The sequence below is a fragment of the Eublepharis macularius genome, chromosome 7 (genome assembly GCF_028583425.1).
Source record: "Eublepharis macularius isolate TG4126 chromosome 7, MPM_Emac_v1.0, whole genome shotgun sequence".
Classification (NCBI taxonomy): domain Eukaryota; kingdom Metazoa; phylum Chordata; class Lepidosauria; order Squamata; family Eublepharidae; genus Eublepharis; species Eublepharis macularius.
The window spans coordinates 4,588,733-4,610,019 of NC_072796.1; the positions used below are offsets into that span (position 1 = coordinate 4,588,733).

The window sequence follows — 21,287 nt, forward strand, 5'->3', positions numbered from 1 at the left end:
ACAAAGTTGGGTGCAGATGCAAAGTCGCACCCATGCTGTAGATTCCGGCATCTCGGCAGTGACGGGTCTAGCCAAAGGAATTCTAGCAGCGAGATCGAGAGTCGATCAAGGAGATCCTCCGCCTTGGGGGCCGTGTTCCCCGGTGAGTACAACCGAGGGAGGTTCCGCTACGGAGCAACCGGGCCCAAGCCGAATGCAACAGTTGGAAGCTAGACTGATTGATATGGAGGAAAGTTTGGCTCATGCCATTCACCTAATCTCAGCGATGGGGGCAGGAGAGAGGCTTTCACCTGAGGAAATGGCTGTACAAATAGCCACCCTCCAAAGCGTTATGTCCTATCCAGTGGAGGACGTTGGAGAACCGGGGGAAACGCCCGAGGAACCCCCTAGAGTAGACGAAATTCCGCCTAGAGGGGATACTCCAGCTGAGGCACCCGGAGAGACTCCAACGGAAACCCCTAAATCGGACGGGGATACACCTTCCGAGGAGACTCCAGCTGAGCTGCCTGGAGAGGGGGAAGAAGGGCCAACCCGTCCAACCGAGACGACGGTGATACCCCCTCCTGCTTCTCCAACGACGGTTCGGCTGACTCAGACGGAAGAGCCTCCGGCTCCTCCTGGGGAGGAATTGCCGCAACAACCGCGAGAAACAGTCCCCATTCAACTAGCCCCGAGGGACGGCCTACCGGCACCTCAAGATCAGCCTCTGCTTCCCAGGATCACGACGCCGGGAGGGGCAAGCCCGCGCGGCCCACCACCCATCAGACCTTCGCCGCTGCGGCCCCTTCCGCTTCGACCGCAATTAACCCCGTTGCAGCAACCGATACGTTTGCCACTTGATCAACCCGTGTTACCACCTCCGAACCAACCGGTAGGACCTACACCACTACGACCCCACCAACCCACCCCTCAGCGGCCGGTCCTTACTCAACCGCAACGGCCACCTCCACCTCAACCGCTACTGCCAGCACCTCCGGTATTGCCACCACCAGCCCGACCAAGATTGCAGCCGCCTGCCAGACCACGGCTGCAGCCACCGGCCCAGCCGAGGGCACCACCGCCGGCCCAGCCGAGGGCGCCACCGCCGGCCCAGCCGAGGCCGCCACCCCCGGCTCAGCCGGTGATGCCGCCGCCAGCGCAACCAGCGCCGCTACCCCAACCGGGTCCCCCCGTACAACAAATGCCATTAATGCTTCCGATGGACTTCTACCCAGCACCGGCTCCGAGGCAAGACCTCCCGATGGGCTGGGTGAAACTGGAAGCTACTTTTGATGGGGATCCCTCCAAACTGGGATTTTTCCTAGTGCAAGTCGTGCAATTCTTCAACCGGTGGGGACACCTCTTCGGCAGCGAGGCCAGTCAAATTGAACATCTCGGCTCCCGCTTACAAGGCAAAGCAGCCGACTGGTATGTAGGACTATACAATATCGGGGCCCCGGAACTCAATACTCTCCAGGGGTTGGTAGATGCTATTCGAGCGCAATATGAAGACCCCTTAGAGGAAACCAGGGCCCGAACAGAATTGCAAGCCATTAAACAGGGCAGCATGTCGGCGAGAGACTATATCACGAAATTCCGACAATTGGCTGCCAAATGCCCTAGGTGTGAGGAGTCCACCAAAATCATTCTGTTCAAGCAAGGGCTTAACCCGAGACTTCTGGATAGAGCCCTTATGCAGGACAATCCCCCTACGTTGTTAGGTTGGATCCAACTGGCATGCGAAGTTGAGAATCGCATTTTGGAAGTCCGTTTGGTTGAACAACAACAACAAACGGGACAAAGAAGACCCTTGACTTTACAGAAGGGAGGACGGGGAGCTGGGTATGCCACCCGTGGAGCGAGAGATGCTAGATGGCAACAAGGGCTGTGTTTGCAATGCGGACAAGCCGGTCACTTTGCAGCACAATGCCCCTACCGGCCTGTGCAAAGACCTCCGCTTCAACTACGGCGTCCAACCCTTGCTCCATTTCCTACTCTCCAACGCCCGATTCCCGCGCCACGCGCGAACAGAGGCCGCGGCGCGTCTCAAAGGCCCGCCTCAGAGAGAGGACTGGAAGCGGAAGAAGTTATGGAATACGACCCCGCTTCCCCAAACGCAGAAGTCAATCCAGAAAGCCCCCAGTCGGGAAACGAGATGGATCTGTCGTAAAAGGGCCCAAACGACAGATCCGCCCCAAGCCCGTCCCTGCACGGGACCGGCCACCTGGGTCCATCTTATTCATGCCAGTGACTTTACTTAACCCGGAGAGGAAGATGCACATCCGAGTGCAAGCCCTCATCGATTCGGGTTGCTCGAGAGACATTATCGCCCCGGCCCTAGTCAACGGACTAGTTCTACCAACTCGTGAATTGCAAAACCCAGTGATTTTTGAACAAATGGATGGCACCAATATGAACCCTGTTACCACTGAAACCATCCCAATAATCACCGGCATGGGCCAACACTGGGAGAAAAGGTCTTTTGTCATCAGCGCCACTGCCAAAAACCCGTTAATTTTAGGCAGCAAGTGGCTATGTGATCACAATCCCTACATAAATTGGGCAGAGGGGTGCATCACCTTCACTCACTCCAACTGTAAAAACCATCGCTGGAACCAAAACTGGGGTAGTGATCCAACTCACACCGAGAAGGCACTTCTCACCCAAGAAGAAATAAACCAAATTCCCGAACCGTACTGGCCCTTTCTGAATGCCTTCTCCGAAGAAGAAGCTGACACTCTACCCCCACACCGACGAACTGACTGCGCGGTGGAAATCGTACCTGGAGCCTCATTGCCCAAAGGACGACTCTACCCCATGAGTCTCCATGAACGAGAGGAGCTCCGAAAGTTCATTGACACCAATCTTCAAAGAGGGTTCATTCGTCCAGCCAATAGCCCCCATGCCGCTCCGGTACTCTTCGTGAAGAAAAAAGATGGGGGACTTCGACTGTGCACGGACTTTAGAGGACTTAATGCTGTGTCTACCAACAACGCCTATCCCATCCCACTCATCCGAGATCTTCTCAACGTCGTGGCCCAAGGTAAGATCTTTACAAAATTAGACTTAAAAGATGCTTACTTCCACGTCCGTATCAAGGCAGGGGATGAGTGGAAAACCGCATTTAATACACCCCTCGGACAGTATGAATATTTAGTTATGCCCTTTGGATTGGCGGGAGCCCCGTCGGTATTCATGTCCATGATAAATGAAGTTCTACACGACTTCCTCTATAAAGGGGTAGTGGTGTACCTTGATGATGTTTTAATTTATTCAGACTCGGAAGAGGAACACGTTCAAATGGTGCAAAAAGTCCTGTCCACTTTGATGAACAATAAACTTCCCATTAAGCTGTCCAAATGTGAATTCCACAAAACGGAGCTCACTTACCTTGGGTACTGTATCTCCCAAGAGGGGTTAAAAATGGATCCAGCCAAAATACAAGCGATCCAAGAATGGCAAACTCCCACCACCCGCAAAGACGTGCAGTCCTTCCTGGGCTTTGCCAACTTCTATAGAGACTTTATAGCAAACTTTGCTCAAATCACACTTCCTTTAACCGAATTGTTAAGGACAAAAAATAAAGGGGACCAGGCTAAAAAACCCTCCTCCAAAATACAGTGGACATCCGATTGCCAAATTGCTTTCGAATGCCTAAAAGAACAATTTGTAACGGAACCCATCCTCTGCCACCCCAACGAAAATTACCCTTTCATAGTGCAAGTCGACGCCAGCGATACGGCGATAGGAGGGGTATTATTGCAGAAGGGGGAGGATGGGAAACTACGGCCTTGTGCATTCCTGTCAAGAAAATTTTCAGAAGCAGAAAGGAATTGGAATGTGTGGGAGAAGGAAGCTTTTGCAGTGAAAGCGGCCCTCACTAACTGGAGACATTGGCTGGAGGGGGCGCGATATCCCTTCGAGGTCTGGACAGATCATAAAAATTTGGAGGCCCTTCGCAGCCCTCGCAGACTGAACGCCAAACAATTGCGGTGGGCAGAATTCTTTTCCAAATTCAACTTCACTTTGAATTACCTCCCGGGCAAAACTAACTTTCTTGCAGACGCCCTATCGCGCATGCCCCAATACAAGAGCAAACGGGAGGAGACTGTAGACACGGTCTTCTCCCCTACGCAATTGGGAGGCGTGGTAACTACACGCAGCCGCGCAAGACAGCCCCTCCCGCATAGCCAGGAGTGGAAATCGAAACTTAAAGCTGAAGTGGAAAAGGAGGGGGGTAGAGCGCCTAAAAGCAAACTGGCTCAATCCCCACAGGGGGACTGGCTAGCTGGAAGCAAATTTTATGTCCCAGACAGCCTCCGGCGAGAGGTATTACAACGATGTCACGATGCCCCCACTGCGGGTCATTATGGGTATCTGAAAACGTTACATCTAATACAACGGCAATTCTGGTGGCCGGGCATGCGCAAAGACATTTCCCAATACGTTAGCTCCTGCCCCATTTGTCTCAGCGCCAAAACCCGGAAAGGGAAACCTCCAGGCCTCCTACAACCATTGGAGACGCCTGACAGACCGTGGGAAATAATATCTATGGACTTTATCACTGATTTACCCCTTTCAAAAGGACACAATTGCATTTTAGTCGTGGTAGATCTGTTCTCCAAACAAGCTCATTTTATTCCATGTACTGCTATACCCACTGCTCGAAAACTGGCAGATTTATTCTTAAAACACATCGTAAAATTACATTCTTTTCCGTCCAAGGTGATTTCGGATCGCGGCGGACAGTTCGTTGCCAACTTCTGGCGGGAGCTTTTGCGAATGTTGAATATTGAACAGGGAATCAGTTCAAGCCACCACCCACAAACCGACGGACAATCCGAAAAAACTAATCAAATTTTAGAACAGTTCCTTCGTTGCTACATTAATTTCCAACAAGATAATTGGGTGGACCTTCTTCCTTTAGCTGAGTTCTCATACAACAACAGTGTGCATGCTTCCACTGGGGAGGCCCCTTTCAAAATTGTATATGGAGCTCACTTCAATCCCTTCCCGTTGGACACTTCCCCCCGCCATTCCTCTAATTTGCCCGATGTATCTTCTTGGTGGGGGGAGGCCAAGCAGCAATGGACTCTCATTAAAAAACACCTCGAGAAAGCCAAACTGGATTACAAAAAGTACGCAGATCGCCATCGTGTGGCCGAATGGGATTTACAACCTGGAGATCATGTTTATATTTCCACCAAAAACCTGAAATTAGCTCAAACGAGCCGCAAACTAGCATTAAAGTTCCTTGGGCCTTTCCCTGTCCGCAAAGTAATTAATAAAGTGACTGTTGCTGTAAATCTACCCAAGAACTTGCGCCACGTTCATGATACATTTCATGTCAGTCTCCTTAAAAAAGCACCCACCGACGACAAGTGGCACATCAAAGCTCCACCCATTCCTACTTTGATAGACGACCAAGTACACTACGAAGTGCAACAAATTTTGGACTCTAAGATCAAACGGAATCAGCTTTTTTACCTCATTAGATGGAAGGACTTTGATTCTGGTTATGATGAATGGGTGAACTCTGTACATGTTCATGCTCCTAGATTAACCAAAGCTTTTCATACTCGTTACCCATATAAGCCAGGGGGGGATCTATTTTAAGGGGGGCAGGATGTCAGGTCCAGTGTATATTTGAACTGTACTGACTCCATTTTCTAATGTTTCTAGTGTCTAAGTGCTTTCCCCGCAGGTGCACCAGTTCCCAGGCAGCTTTCCCACCGGAGGAGACTGTTTTGTCTAATACCGTTCCACCAGGCATTGGCCTTGACGGAGAGCAGCTTCCCAAGACTGAAAGATGTTGTTTTGAGAACTGTGGGGGGAGGCTGATGCAGATGGGAACTGTTACTCTGTACCTCATGCTTTGCCCTTCATTGGTAACAATGACTGTGTACCATCCTGAGTCTCCTATTCAGGACAGTGGACTATAATGGACCTTTTCTGCAGTAAAGTTTCCTTATTCAATCAATGGACTCTTGTTTGCTTTTGAAAGGGAACCTGTAGGAAGAGCCTTATCTAGCCACAAGCTGACAGTGTGGCCTGTGACAGCTGCCTGATTCATGGCTGAATCTTTCCCCATCTCTATGGCATGAAAAGTTTCACCTGCTCAATGTCTGCACATCGGCCAACTGTTTAAACTACAGGAGGGAGCCCTGCTAGGAAACAAAAACAGTCTTTTCTAGTTTGCAGGTACTTGCATGATATAGTGCCCAGTGAAGCCCTGCAGGGAGCTAAAGCTGCAAAAATAAGAGACTATTGTGGTGTGAAAACCAGGGGTGGAAGAAGAGCAGCCAAAAGTGAGTGTTACTTTTAACAAGGAAATCCTAAGCAGACTTATAGAGCCCATTTGGCTTCAATGCTTGAAATTGCTCTGTAGCTCCTTTAAGACTAACCAACTTTATGGTAGCATAAGCTTTGGAGAACCACAGCTCTCTTCATCAGATGCATCTGACGAAGAGAGCTGTAGTTCTCCAAAGCTTATGCTATAATAAAGTTGGTTAGTCTTAAAGGTGCTACGGGACTCTTTACTATTTTGCGACTACAAACTAACACGGCTCACTCCTCTGGATCTAGAATTGCTCTGTGCGCAACCTAATGTGCTCTGCTGCTCTCTTTCAGGGCTGGGCTGCTCAGCAAGACATCAAGGTGAGGTTCTCGCTTGCCAAAGCCAAGAGGCAGTGTCTGCAGGAGCAGCACCGACTCCTGGTCCAGCAGGAACTTCTGAGGACAGAAGAAAAGTCGGCAGGCCAAGAAAAGTTGAGAGGGGACTAGGGCGGGCCTGGTGGGAGTGAAGTTTGCAGCCAGGCAATAGCCACTTTCCTAGAAAACAAAGTGCAGAGTCTGTAATGGTTACGTGCTTGCAAAACACCGAATATGGCTGTGTATTCCCCCCCCCCCCCCCCGCACAAAGAACCTTCCTCCAAAGCAACATTGTGCGTTGTTGTTTCTGACTTATGGCGACCCTAAGAATTAATAACCTCTAAAATGAAATTGAACCCAGACAAGGCAGAAGTGATGCTTGTTGGGAAGGCAGAGATCTTGAAGGACGTTGTACTCCCCACTTTTGATGGAGTTTGTCTGACCCTCGCAGACACAGGCCGTTTCCACACGGCTTACCTCTCTTCGTAATGTCCCGGTAGATTGCACAAAAAATGTGGAAGATCATGTTTCCTCGTGTGAGATTTGCACGACATCACGTGAATCTCGCACGAGAAAACGCGATCTTCCGCGTTTTTTGCACGATCTACCGGGACATTATGAAGAAAGGTAAGCCGTGTGGAAACGGCCACAGTTAACAGCCTAGGGGTTATATTGGATCCAGTGCTACTACTAGAACAAGTTAAGGCAGCTGCAAGAAACACCTTTTACAATCTCACTGTAGCCTGGAAGATGACTTCTGGCCGACCTGACCACCTGGATCCACGCGATGGTAACATCAAGACTTGACTATTGTAATGCACTATACATGGGTCTCCCATCCAAATTAACTAGGAGACTCCAATTGGTGCTGTGGCACGACTGCTATCAGGAGCGAGCCAGAGCATAAACCTCATCCCCATTCTTCAGTCACTCCGTTGGCTACCTATCAGCTACCGTGGCCGGTTCAAGGAATTGGTTATCACACACAAAGCTCTTCACAGCCTTGGCCCAGCACACCTATGGGACCGCATCCCCTCCCTATGTTCTTCCACGGCAGCTTTGCTCATTTGAACAGGTGCTCTCTTGCAGGTGCCACCCTATGCATGGACGAAATCAACAGCACGTACACGGGCTTTCTCTGTGGTGGCCCCTACTCTGTGCAACGGCCTGCCTGAGGAGGTCAGGAGAGCCCTCATTCTCCTAGCTTTCTGCAAACGATGCAAAACTGAATTATTCAAAAAGGCTTTTATATTACAGGGAGGAGGTCTCAGATGCTTCACTAATGAGTTAAGGATCATAGACTTCACGTAATCTGCCTTGAGTCTCAGTGGGAAACACGGACTACAAATTACAAATAAATACATAAAACTTGGTCCCCAACAACATATTTAGGACCTTTTCTAATTCCTTCACGGCTGCCATTCCAAGTCTCAATCCCTTCTGATTTCGTGGCTGCAGTCTCTCATTTAGTTGATGGCAGAGTCAAGGAATAAAAAATCTTTAACAATGTCAGCTTCTTCAATGTTAACCTTAAAAGGGTGCAATTCCTTGGTAGTCATTACTTTTGTCCTCTTGATGTTCAACTGCAATCCTTTGGCACTTTCTCCTTTCACCTTCATCCGTTGTCACTTAGTCGTTGCTATTTTCTTCTAGCAAAGTGGTGTCATCTGCATATCTCCAACTGTTAATATTCCCTCCACCATTTTTCATTCCCCTTCCTTTTTTTCTGCCCCACGGTCACTTTTTGAAATGTTTTTTTCCCTCTTTTTGAATGCCAGCTTCCTCCCGAGCAGCAAGAAGCGCTGCACTGGCAGAAGGAAAAGAGCATGCTGACATTACGCCTGGAGGCCCTGCAGAGGGAACAGGCAGAGGCCGAACGGGATCTGGAGGAGCTCTACCAGGAACACCTGCGTGAAACAGAGGCTCAAAAACAGCACATCCTGCAGGTCTCCAGAAGTGACTCTTGTCCTTCTAAGCTCCAGCAATGCTGCCTGAAATGGGGCCCGAGTCTTAGAACAACCTCTTTGCTCCCTGTCATGGAAGGCCAAATGGGAACAGCAAAGGCTTAGGGGTTCTTGAAGGATGGAGGAGCTCTACCAGCTGGTTCACATCTGCATGTATGGTACCTGGTTGCAAATACTTTTAGACAAATGTGCAGATGGACTCCATTGAAAAGCATTGTTTGAGGTGATGTGACAGTTCCACCTCTGGTATTTGGTTGGTGATAATTCATTCAGTCCTGGATGACACCATTAGTTGCTCCAATTATCAAGTAATGAACATGCATTTGTTAACCGGCCCTAAAACTGGGAGCTTTCTCTTCCCCGTTTCAGACCTGGATTGAATGACATTGGCTGTGCATCAAGTACAGACAAGACCTTTGCATGACACAGAGTGGGGAGGCGGGGGGGGGGGGCTTGGAGTCATGGAAGCTAGCAGGATGAAGCTTTGCTGCTAGGAACAGGCCACAACGGCCGTTGCTTGGCTGCACTTGTACAGCACTACGGCATGGGGTCTGCTGCAGCTTCCAAGTTGAAGCTTCTGATGCAGCTACGCCAGGGCTTCCTGTGCCCATACGTTCTGGAGCTTAGAGAGCTCTAGAGATGCTCATAAACACAAGAAAGTGCCATATGTTGAATTAACCCTTTGGTTGCTCAAGGTCAGTATGGTCCCTGTGGATACCAGCTCTCCAGGGCTGCCTACTCTGACTTTCTAAAGTAAACGTGGCTGGCGTTGATCCTGGGACCTTTTGCATCCCTCTGAGCAGTGGACCTAAGTCTATGCAGAACTGGCGTGTCTAGAATCACCACAAGGGCCCTTCCTATAACCTTTGAGAAAAAGCAGCAATTCTGAGCTTTAAATAGACTGGCACAATGGAATTGAACTATACTTGGCTATACTGGAATCAGTAGAGTAAATCCAAGAGGGGGTGGTCCCAAACAAAATGAAACCAAGCCGAAGAACAGGACCACGTACAAAGGAGTTTAATTTTCTTGCTATCAAAACTCAAATATAAGGCACAACGAAAAGCCAAAATCAATTTTCTTGCTTTCAGAACACAATTGTAAGGCACATAATAAGCCAAAATCAACCGAGGAGTTATGAAGAATTCCCAAACTCCCGGCTGGAGGTGGCAACGGGTTTGCCGGCTTGGAAATTAGGCCCCGTTTCGCACAATGTGCTTTGTCATAAGCCACATGTAAATCTAAAATGAACAAGAGAATACATCATTTGAAATAGCCAGTGTGCCAAACAGTCTTACATAGTTACAAGGTTACAAGGTCTCTCACTTACAAAGAGAGAGAAACTCACCAATTATAGTCTGCTATTGCTACTTTTCTCTTAGAAGCTTCTGTTCCCGAATGATTTTACTTCATGGGGTGGGGTAGTGCTGACTACATCCACTATTTAAAGTTATATTCATTATTAAAGATAAAAACCCAGTGCCTTCAATTTAAAGGGGCCAGGCTGTGATGTTATAAAAAGTATAGCTGTGGAATCAGGGCTTTTTTTCAGCTGGAACGCGGCGGAACAGTGTTCCGGCACCTCTTGAAAATGGTCACATGGCCAGTGGCCCCGCCCCCCTGATCTCCAGACAGAGGGTAGTTGAGATTGCCCTCTGCGCTGCAGCGCAGAGGGCAATCTAAACTCCCCTCTGTCTGGAGATCAGGGGGCGGGGCCACCGGCCATGTGACCATTTTTGTTGAGGGCGATTTAAACTTTAAAAAACGCCCCTCTTGTTCCAGCTGACCCAAAGTGATGTAATTGTGCGGTCCTGAGTCCCACCACCTCTTTTCTCAGAAAAAAAGCCCTGCCTGGAATGGACAAAAGTTCTTGGTAAGGTGAACTTAGACTGCCATTTCCACACGGCTTACCTTATTCTGCAAAATAGCAAAATCTTGCGAGAAGACGCTGTTATCGCGTGAGAAGGCGCTGTTATTGTGTGAGAAGATGCGATAACAGCATCTTCTCACGAGATTTTGCTATTTTGCAGAATAAGGTAAGCCATATGGAAACGGCCCAGCTTCAAGAGCAACAAACTGTTATCCCTCGGTAGCCACTGATCAATATAGCTGATGGTACTATTTGCCATTAACCTGGGGGACTCAGACAATTCTGCTGGAATGACCCCCGAGGACTCCATCAGATTCCTTTTTGTTTGGACCAGGGATCAGCCATTAGGGAAAACAATGCCCTCTAAATGTGCTATGTATTCTCAGTTTACTGGCCCAGTAGCACATCTGTCTATGGCATACATAACCCTACCTTCCGCAGGCTAGCAAAGAGAATGGTTTCGCTCACTAGACCAGGAATTTTCAGGCTTTGATGTCAGTTCAACAACCTCCAGAAGTCCCTTTCCAGGCCTCTCAATCATTATTTGTTCTCTCATATACATACTAAAAGCCCCTTGGACTTTCTCCTGCAGGTATTCCAGGCTTATAAAGGACATGCTGAAGAGCAACTGGATACTGTTGAACGGAGATATCGAAAGCTGCTACAGAGGTCCCTCCAGGATGCTATTTTCCTCTCTGCCCAGAACCAGCAGCTCCAGGCCCAGAGACAACTGGGGTGCATGGACAGAGCAATGCAGACAGATTGCCAGCCTTTCAAGTAGCCCCCAGAGAAACACACCACACTGTACGGACTTGGAACTAGCTCTTTTTAAATTCTTTTGCATTTGAAATACTATTCTTAGTAACCAAGGGCCTGTTTACAAACAGCCCAAGTGAACCAAAATCACTTTCTCAAAGCTGCTATCCTGAAGTACTGTCAGCTAGCATCACCTGTCATACCCACCAGGACCTGACTATTGCTTGTTCTCTAATGCTAGGGGTAGAGCTAAAGATCGCGGCTGTTTTTGCCTGTGATGTGAAAGTATACAAGGGAGGGGGCTGGTCCTACTGTTCCGTAACCTCCTCTCTTCCTAGCCTGGGAAGATGCGCTTGCACAGACACTCACGACCTTGAGACTTCTCATACATCATCTCTTTTTCCTGCCTAGATGCTTCTAATGAACTTAGCTGACTGTTATCTTAAGGGGGTGCGGATTTTAGAATTCACCCACGCTTAGAATCCTATACATGATTTGTGCTTGTAGAGGAACATCATTCCTGGCAAGAGTGGAGTAAGATCCTGACACTGGAAACTTATTAATAAAGTTCTTTAACTCATTCAGTGAAGTCTCTTGAGAGTTACTTGGCAGATCTTTACAAGTATTCACTCCTGCATAATCTTAGCCACACACTAGCCTTCCTTGTTTTCACTATTTTGGATCAGTCACAGGTTTTTGTTGTGGACTAAAACATAAGACAGAGGTTAACAGTATGAAGAACCACCAAACTCTTCAAAGCAGTTTTGAGAAGACGGCATTTTTTGAGTCAGGCAGCGAATATCACGGCCTCATCAGATTTCTTGTTTCTAGCTGTGTTCATTTTTTATTTATACTATTTATTATTGTCCGACTTTCTCACTGAGACTCAAAGCAAATTACACATTCAATGAACAATGCAATGGTGCACGCAAATGCAAATTTGCAGAAATTCAAAAAGAAGCAGAAATTTGATAAAGAGTTGAAACAATGCTGAAACGAAGCAGAAGCAATTAAGCATGACATATTAAACAGTGCATATACTACCCAGTAGGAACATAAAGCAACAAACCATATGTAGTAAGTAGTATAGTCTACAGTCTCTATCCCTTTACCAAAGCATCTCTTTGAAGCATTTCCTTACAGCACAGCTCTCCTACCTGCGTTAGAAAGTCCTCCTAAATAATTCAATTTTGCAGTTTGCAAAAAGCCAGAAAAATGCAGCACTCCATTCTATAAAGTGTGGGTCACAACTAAGAATGCAAGCACTTTATTTTGCCCATTTGCGGTGTGGTACCTATAAAGGCCCTGTTTCAGATAAGCAAAGCTGCAGTGGCACAGCAGAGACAGAGAGAGAGGTGGTGGAACTCAGTGGGTTGCCCTTGGCGAAAATGTTCACATGGCTGGTGGCCCCGCCCCGATCTCCAGAGGGGAGTTTAGATTGCCCTCCCTGCTGCTGAGCAGCACAGAGGGCAATCCCAACTCCCCTCTGTCTGGAGATCAGGGGGCGGGGCCACCAGCCATGTGACCATTTTCAAGAGGTTCCGGAACTCCATTCCACCGCCTTCCCGCTGAAAAAAAGCCCTGGCTATAACAGTGCTGGATCCCATATAAACCTTAAGCTCTTAACTGCTTCTGCAAGGGTCAACTAACCCCATCAAAATGGGAGGGGAGGAGGAGAGTTGGTTTTATACCCTGCCCTTCACTTCCCGAAAGGAGTCTCGTAGCAGCTTACAATCACTTTCCTCTCCCCACAACAAGACACCCTGTGAGGCGGGTGGGGCTGAGAGAGCTCTGAGAGAGCTGTGACTGACCCAAAGTCATCCAGCTGACTTCAAGTGGAGGAGTGGGGAAATCAAACCTACTTGTCCAGATTAGAGTCCTGCCACTCTTAACCACTACGCCAACCTGGCACAATGTTCTTTAAGATGCCTTCCCAACCAGCATCACTTTGGTTTTGTCTGGGTTCAGTTTCAATTTGTTCACTTTTAGCCATTTGTCCACAGCTGTCAGTTGTGAGGTTTCAAGACCTCAACTGCATCATCAGGGAATATGGATAGTGAGATACAGCCGGGTGTCATTCACATATTGATGACATCCAATTCTATAGCTATGAACAATTTATCCTAAAAGCTTTACACCGAGGTTGAATAACATCAGGAATAAGATTATACCCTGTGGAATCTTGCCACGTAATTCCCACACTGAAGATAGCTGGTTTCCCACAGCAACCCTCTGAGTCCATTCCATAATGAACAATTTAAACCTGTCCAAGGAACATCCTGATACTGAGAGCAAGTTTGATGTAGTGGCCAGTGTCAGACTAGAATCCAAGACACCCATGTTTGAATCCTCACTCTACCGTGGAAGGTGGCTCGGTGACCTAGGATCAGTTGTATGCATTCATCCTAACCTACCTCACAGGGCTGTTGTGAGGATAAAACACAGAAGAACAAAGTAAGCTCCTTTAGATTCCCACTGAGAGAGAAAGGTGTGGTATAAATAAACCACATAACATGCAAATAAACCAGCAGTGTTGAACTCCCCCAGCCCCATCCCTGCAGTGGGCATCAATCAGGGTCACCACAGCAGTTTCAGTTCCTTTTTTAAAAAAAAAATTTTAATTCAATTTTCAAACTGTAACAATAATCAAACAACAAACCAATATAATACATTGCATTTACAAATATTAACACAGTGCTTCAACTTTAATACATTAACAATGAGTGGTGTGAAGAGGGAGGTTGCAGATCTCTTGCTTCTATGAATTCGTAAAATGGGATCCATTTTTCCCAGAAGTTTGATTCCAAAGATTGATATTCTGTCTGATGTAGATTGTCAGTTATTTTTTCCATTATCAAATGGTTCCAGATTTTTGTAAACCAAAGTTCTGTAGTAGGTGGAGATTGGTCTTTCCATTTGGTTGCTATTGCACTCCTAGCTGCCACCAGAAGAGAGTTGATAAGGTCTCTTCTAACATTTGGGATTGATGTCTGATCCCACAGTCCCAAGAAGATTACTTTTGGTGACATAGGGACACTGTACCCTGTTATTTCCTTAATAATATTTAGTATTTCTGACCAAAATCAAGATATCAAGGGACATTCCCACCAACAGTGAGCAAAATTACCCTCATTATTGCATTTCTTCCAACAAGAGGGCGATGCTGAAGAATAAATTAAGGAGATTTTTTGGGGTGTTAGGTACCACCTATGTATAATTTTATAGCTTTGTATTTTAGTTAATATAGTTGAGGATTTATTTAATTTTGATGCCCATACTTTTTCCATTGTCTAATGTCAGTACTTCATTAAGACCTTTATGCCATTTAGTTTGATAATTAAAATTGTTAGGGATGTTAGAGGACAATAGCAGGCCATATATTTTTGAAATCATGCCCTTTTTTTGATATTTTTTAGCATCCATGAATTGCTCAAATCTTGTCTGAGTTGCATTCATAACCTTTCTTATGTTTATTTGTTGGGTGACAGCTTGTAATTGCAGATATAAGAACCATGGAATTGAGCTTTGAAATTTTTTGTTCTATCTCAGTTTTGCTTATGAGACCGTCCTTCGTTGCTATATCTTTTAATGTGATAATATCAGTAGTTTTCAGTGCAGTTTCAGTTCCAAATCATGGACAGAAACCTGGACTGAGATGGGTCAAGATAATTAGCCTGCATTGAGGAAGCATGACCGTGACCACATTTCACTTGGGCTCCTCCCCCCAAATAAAGATATTCATCCACAACCGATGATTGTTTAAATTTTTCAGGGCCAGGCATGGTTTCCTTGAGAGAAGCCTCAAAACCACCTCCATCAGGACTGTCCCATCCCTCCAGGAAACTATCATTACTCTCTGGACGCAGCTGGCAAATCCCCTTCAGCTTGATGAAATAGGTCAGGAGCTCTGTCATGGTAGCTGTACTCTTCCAATCAAAGACCAAGAGGGGGAGTCTCCAACAGAAAGGCAAAAACCGAGCAGGACGTAGTCCAAGGAGACTCTGACGAATCACTATATAGTTATCAAAGTAAACTCTATTTGTAAAATGCAAGTGAAAACGAACTGATTTATCGATACATTAAATATCTATACAATACTTTAATACATTCAAGTTGTCTGGGGAAAATTCTCTGTTTCAATTCTGTCATACAATCTTATTATACAAATTACTTGATACAACCAATGCTATCAAGAAGTATCCAAGGTAAGTATCATGTCCAAATAGAATACTCTTAGAATAGTCCTTTATAGTCCTTATAACCGTTGTATTTACTCAATCCTTTTGTTGGCCAGTCACCGTCATGGAGAATCCGGTTTCATCCGATGGGAAGCAGAGATCCGGGAGAGTTGGCAGTGTGAAGTGCACCGACAATATTACCAACGCATATGAGAGAGCAATTTTGTATGGACATGCAATGTATATATGGCTGGTGAAGAAACGGTATATTTTCGTTGCTAGCACACCCGTTGCCAACTCTCCCGAATCTCTGCTTCCTGTTGGATGAAACCAGGTTCTCCATGACGGTGACTTTCCTTGGATACTTATTGATAGTATTCGTTGTATCGAGTAATTTATATAAGAAGATTGTATGACAGAATTGAAACAGTAGATTCTCCCCGAACAACTTGAAGGGACTTTATTGTAGATACATTATTTAGTTTTCAGTTTTCACTTGCACTTTACAAATAGTTTATTTTGATAACTATATGGTGATTTGTCAGAGTCTCCTTGGACTAGGTCCTGCTCGGTTTTTGTACTCCTCCAATCAACTTTCCCACATCCTACAGCCACAATGAATTTCATCCAAGCAACCTGGACTTCTCTGCTTTGATAACATTGAGATTATTCTGCAAAAATACCAGCCACCCTTTCCCTATTCCCCAGAGACTGAACTGACATTCAGAAACGGGCCCTACGGACCAAACAGCACAATGACTTGGCTACCAGGGGGCTAGAGACTGAATGAGGAACTGTTGTGAGGGACAGGCACACTCTGCCTTCCTACCACCACCACGGGTTTGCACGATCCCTTAGTTCAAATACAAAAAAGCACCTCCCTCCATCACTAAACTCCAGCTGAAGTTAGAACTTTCATTTCTTTTCTGCAGGAAAATGTGGAAGCGTTGACAGCAAAGGCCAGGATGCCCTTTCAAGAGCAGGGTGCAATGATTTCCCGTGAAGATGCTCGATTTCTTTAGGCCCTGTTGTCATGTACACCATGCACCTATGCCACTGTTGTATTGTACGCCATCACTGTATCCCGATTTCTATACTGAGAGTGATGTAGACAATTGTGGTCTCCTGCATTTTACACTGTAATACTGCATCTTATGCATTTTATAAGACTCCTGAAGGTGTCCAAACTACTAATATTAATTGCTGAATGAGCTGGCAAGCTCTCTCGTATCTCTAAGAAATATGCGCTTTCATTTTTGTGTGGCCTTGGCTAAGAGCTTGCAGCTGGGTACTAACATGTATCTGTTTCACAGGAAGGAAGATTCCACTGTGTACCTTATCTCAGACTAAACTACTTTTTGTTCCCATGTAACCTTTTAGGCTTTCGCACCTAAATGCGAAGGGGTGGGAGAACGTCCCTCTGTATCAGTAGTCCTATTGTTTGCTTAATTACTTCTGTCAACTGCTACCTATGAGCGAACACCTGAACTGTATGAATCTCTAATAAAATCCTTCAACTAGGGGTGTGCACCGGGGAAATATTCGGTTTTCGGAATAACCCCAAACGCGAACCGGCAAGCCGCTTCAGTTTCAGGTTATCATAATTGCTTTGCTATGATTCGTAATGATTCGTAGCATACCGAAGTGAGCCCCCACCTCCCTCCTGAGCCCCCCTTCCCCCAACCCCCCTTACCTTTCCTGAAGGCCGGAGCTGGCATCTCCGCTGCCCGCTCCGCTGCAGCAGCTGGCAAGGCGGCAGGGCAGACTGGAGCCGGCACCTCAGCCGCCTGTGCCACCACTTCGTCCACCATTGTGGCCAGCAGGGCAGGCTGCAGCCGGCACCTATGCTGCGACTTCGGCCAGCAGGGCGGTGGGGACGGCCGCAGCCGGTGCCTCCGCTGCTGCCAGGATGTCAGGTAAGTGGGAGGGAGGTGGTGGTGGGAGCGAGCCCTTTAAAAAGCTCCCCAAAACGACCTAAATCGCTTCAGGAAGCTTTGATTCTGTATTTATGAATTGGGGCCATCATACTGGCCCTGATTCAGAAATACCAAATCTTTACAAATCGGGCCCGGTTCGGGGTTTTTTTCCGAACTGGGAACACGAAATGCACACCCCTAACTTCAACCAATGCACCTGCCGGCTTGCTGTGAGGGACTTGGGGATCTAATTTCCAGGGTCTGACACCCTAGGCCTGACACCTATTCAGGAAATTAGCTCTAGAAAAGTTGTGTAGTGGACAACTTTTATCACAGTTTCTCTGTTGGTGCTACTGGGAACTCTTTATGAAGACTATGGCAGAACTGCCCTGGTATGTGCCAGTGCTTTAGTTGTATCCTTTGCAACAAATTATGACGTCAAGATGTTAGGAGATTTTATGACCTTTTACCCAATTATGAGATCTATTGGAGCAGACCTAACACACAGAAGGTAGAATCTTCTATAGTGAGCACATCTTTGTTTAAACTAAAGAACACAGGTCGCACTGACTCTACAGTAGTGAAGGAATGTTACACAATTTTTATTCTGTCAACAATTCTTTGTCTTCCTTTTCTTGCAATGAAGAAACTGTTAAGAAGTAACCTTGGAAAGTAGTCTCTCAGGAAGGTTCTCTATTTATTGCAAGTAATATGGCTCCAGGCATCTAACATGTTTATACTGAAGTGGGAATTTATTGTTCTGTCATTCAGGCCTATTAGGTGCCAAAAATCCTGAAGGCTGTAAATTCCAAAGAATTATTTGTATTAGCTCTAAAATATCTGTATAAACTTTGTGCTAACCTTTGATCTTTTATTCTGTAAACTATTAAGCTCTAAGGGTATATAATAGTGTCTAATGTGATTAATTCATTATGCATATGTCCTAATGAGGGAATCTGCTTCTGGGTTTTATTATTAAATAAATAAATAAAGCTCAGAATTCTTTATGAATCGCTATTTGGGGTCTTGATTGTTGAGGAAGATGGCTGGAAGGGAATTCTAATTTAAAAGCAGTGTACTTTTAAAAAAAAAATCCCCAACACAAGACAAACACAACACACACAGCCAACTGGAAATTAAGTTTAATCTTTCATGTCCAGATTAAGCATTGTTTGGTATACGAAACTGATACTGGTTGAACCGGAGCATATACACACTGATCTGTCAACACTGGGCTAGCAGACATGGGTCAGCCCCCACTGGCCACCCCACTCTCCACGTGAGACAACGGCAAGCAAGGAACCAGCACAGTCCCAGCCTGAAGTCCAAAGCTGCCCACCCTGGATATTGGCACAGAGGGTGCAGATGAAGTTGGTTAACTTGGCACAGCTGGAAATCCCCGTAACAATCAAACAAGCAGAAGGCTTCTGAATACTTGGGCTGGCAGCAGCAGGAGTAGGGGAAACTGCAGCATTCACTAAGGGAACAGGGAATGGGGCAGGGAAGAGCCCTGCTGGACAAATGGAAAAAAATACTACTGATATCAGAACTGACTGAACAGGGAAAGAAGCAGGAATATCTGACATGGATCTTTGTTTCCTGGGACAGCAGAAGCACCTCAGAGCCCTCCCAAGAACTTGATTCTAAAGAAGGGACCTTTTCAGAGCCTCACCTGTAAACGTATTCATGTATAATTAGCATGGGGGGGGGAATATGGGCTGCATATCAAGGGCAGGTTACAAAGTCAGCCCCCCCCCCAAAGCAAATCGCATAGGCAAATATTTCAGGCAAAGGAAGGAGGAAAAGCCACAAGGAACTGCTAGCTTTCAGATACTTTATTACAGAAATCTGAGACCATCACAGCTTCCCATGCACTGTGTGCCAGCAACGGGTTCTTTCAGGAACAGACCACAACAATAAACAAATGTGATTTCCAAAAGGCACTTTGATACCCAATTGGGCTAAGTTAGGACTTCTGGAGGAAGAGATCTGTTGAAGCCAGACACCCTCCACACAGACGGGGCTAACTTCATCCATGTGGCCCTACTGGTATTGTCTAAAAACAGATCACTTAGCCCTCACGCTACATACAAAGATGTAAAGAGAAGCACTTTAGGGACAGTTCCCCTTATCCAGCCTCCAGAAACGCTTCACAGCCAGATTCTGAAAAATATTGAGACAAGGAAGATGCATCCCCCTGGCTACCTGTGGGGTGGCACCAGCTACATCCAGAACGCCAAGTGAATGCCCCAGGCAGCCCTCCCCTCCCATCACCCCAGAATCAGGCCACTCTTCATCATGGCACAAGTAAATTGGGCTCCCATATAATCTGCTGCTTCCTCACACCAGAGCAGAGTTTGGTGTAAGCCACGGCTGAAGCTAAAGCAACATTCTCTCCAAGTTCATAATAACAACGAATACCAACATTTGATTTATATACCGCCCTTCAGGACAACAAACACCCACTCAGAGCAATTTAAAGTGTGTTGTTATTACCCCTATGAGGTGAGTGGGGCTGAGAGAGTTTTGAGACAGCTGTGACTGACCCAAGGGCATCCAGCTGACTTCAAGCAGAGGAGTGGGGAATCAAACCCGGCTCTCCAGATTAGAGTCCTGTCACTCTTAACCTCTACACCAAACTGGCTCTCAGAGAGAAGGGTTATGACAGAGATCCCTTTAAGCCAGTCAGAAGACAGTGAGGAAATGATGCGAAGAAGGAAAGCCAATGCTACTGATGCTTCTGCATGAGATAGCAAAAAGTCAGCCCCCCCGCATCAGTGGCTTTGCTTCAGCTATTTGACTCCATAATACAAGTGAACAGCCAGGCCAATGAGAAGCACAGAAAGGAAGAAAAAGGCAGTGAGGTGCAAGCGGAACAGCAGGACAGAGAGAAGGGCGTTCACCATCACAGAGGAGGAGATCACAAACAGTCTTGTGATGTTATTGCTGTGCTTCATGACCACAGACATAATCAAACCATTCAGGGCTTGGCTGACAATGATTAGCAGCACCCACACTGAGAAACCCTCCAGGAACCCAGTGGAGGAAGTACTGAACAGATGGATGGCCACATTCAGCAAGACGCCAAAAAAGTAAAGAAAAAGATTTTGGAGGTTGAGAGGCAGATCCTGGGCCTTTAAGACCGCTTCAGTGTAGACGGCAGAAAGGCCCGAGACCAAGCAGTACACAGAGATCAGCAGCAGGCCAACAGGCGTGATATGCAGCTCCATGTCCGAGGCTGGAGAGTGCTGAAAGTCCCGAAGGCCTCCACGTGTATAGAACACCCCAGCGGTGGTTAGCAGGAAGAGGGCCACCCACTTGCGGGGAGTGAGTCTTTGGTGTAGGAACATGCTGTAGAGAAGGGCGGTGCTGCCAATCTTCAAGTTGCTCAACACTTGGAAGGTGCTAGGATCCATGAACAGCTGCATGTGGACCACCAAGTTGTTGTTGGCGGCATACAGCAGTGCCGAGAGAGCAAAGGGAGCCGCGTGTAGCCATGACACGGACAGTCTTAGCTGCCTCCAATCCCAGACCAGCAGAAAAACCAAAGAGAGCAGCAGCTTTGTCAGCTCAATCAAAACCACCACAGAGGAGGCACTGAATGGGATCTTCCCGTGGTCCTTACAGAGAGTCAAGAGTGGGGCATGAGCGCCATAGATGATAACAGACAAGAGAAGCATCAGCCCCCACAGGGCTTTCTTAAGCACTGCTGAAGCAGCAGGGCTGAGTGAGTTGTGCACACCACAAGCGTTGTCCAAGCACATTTCTGTGAAGCACTGGAAACAAGAGCTGCATCGGTCTCTTAACTTTTTATTGGAAATGGCACAGGATTTGTTTTGGTATTTTTCAGAACATTATCTGCTGAGGATGGGAGAAACGACACACATTGCATGCCTAACAAATCAAATGAGTAAGAGATGAACCAGTCAGTCCCGCTAGGGTATAACACTTGCACGTGATTAGGAAGAGGAGA

The 21,287-nt window shown here is 46.7% G+C and overlaps 1 protein-coding gene across 1 annotated transcript; it reads right to left on the bottom strand.

Moving 5' to 3' along the window:
* Positions 1-18,440: 18,440 nt before the first annotated feature.
* LOC129333700 (probable UDP-sugar transporter protein SLC35A4) lies at positions 18,441-21,078 on the bottom strand. The gene has a single exon (XM_054985540.1). The coding sequence runs from the start codon at positions 21,076-21,078 to the stop codon at positions 20,107-20,109; it is 972 nt and encodes a 323-aa protein (XP_054841515.1). The 3' UTR covers positions 18,441-20,106.
* Between the last annotated feature and the right edge of the window lie 209 nt (positions 21,079-21,287).

What these genes read in the sequence shown, in the direction of transcription:
- LOC129333700 (XM_054985540.1), bottom strand. Translation starts at nt 21,078, where the DNA reads ATGTGCTTGGACAACGCTTGTGGTGTGCACAACTCACTCAGCCCTGCT.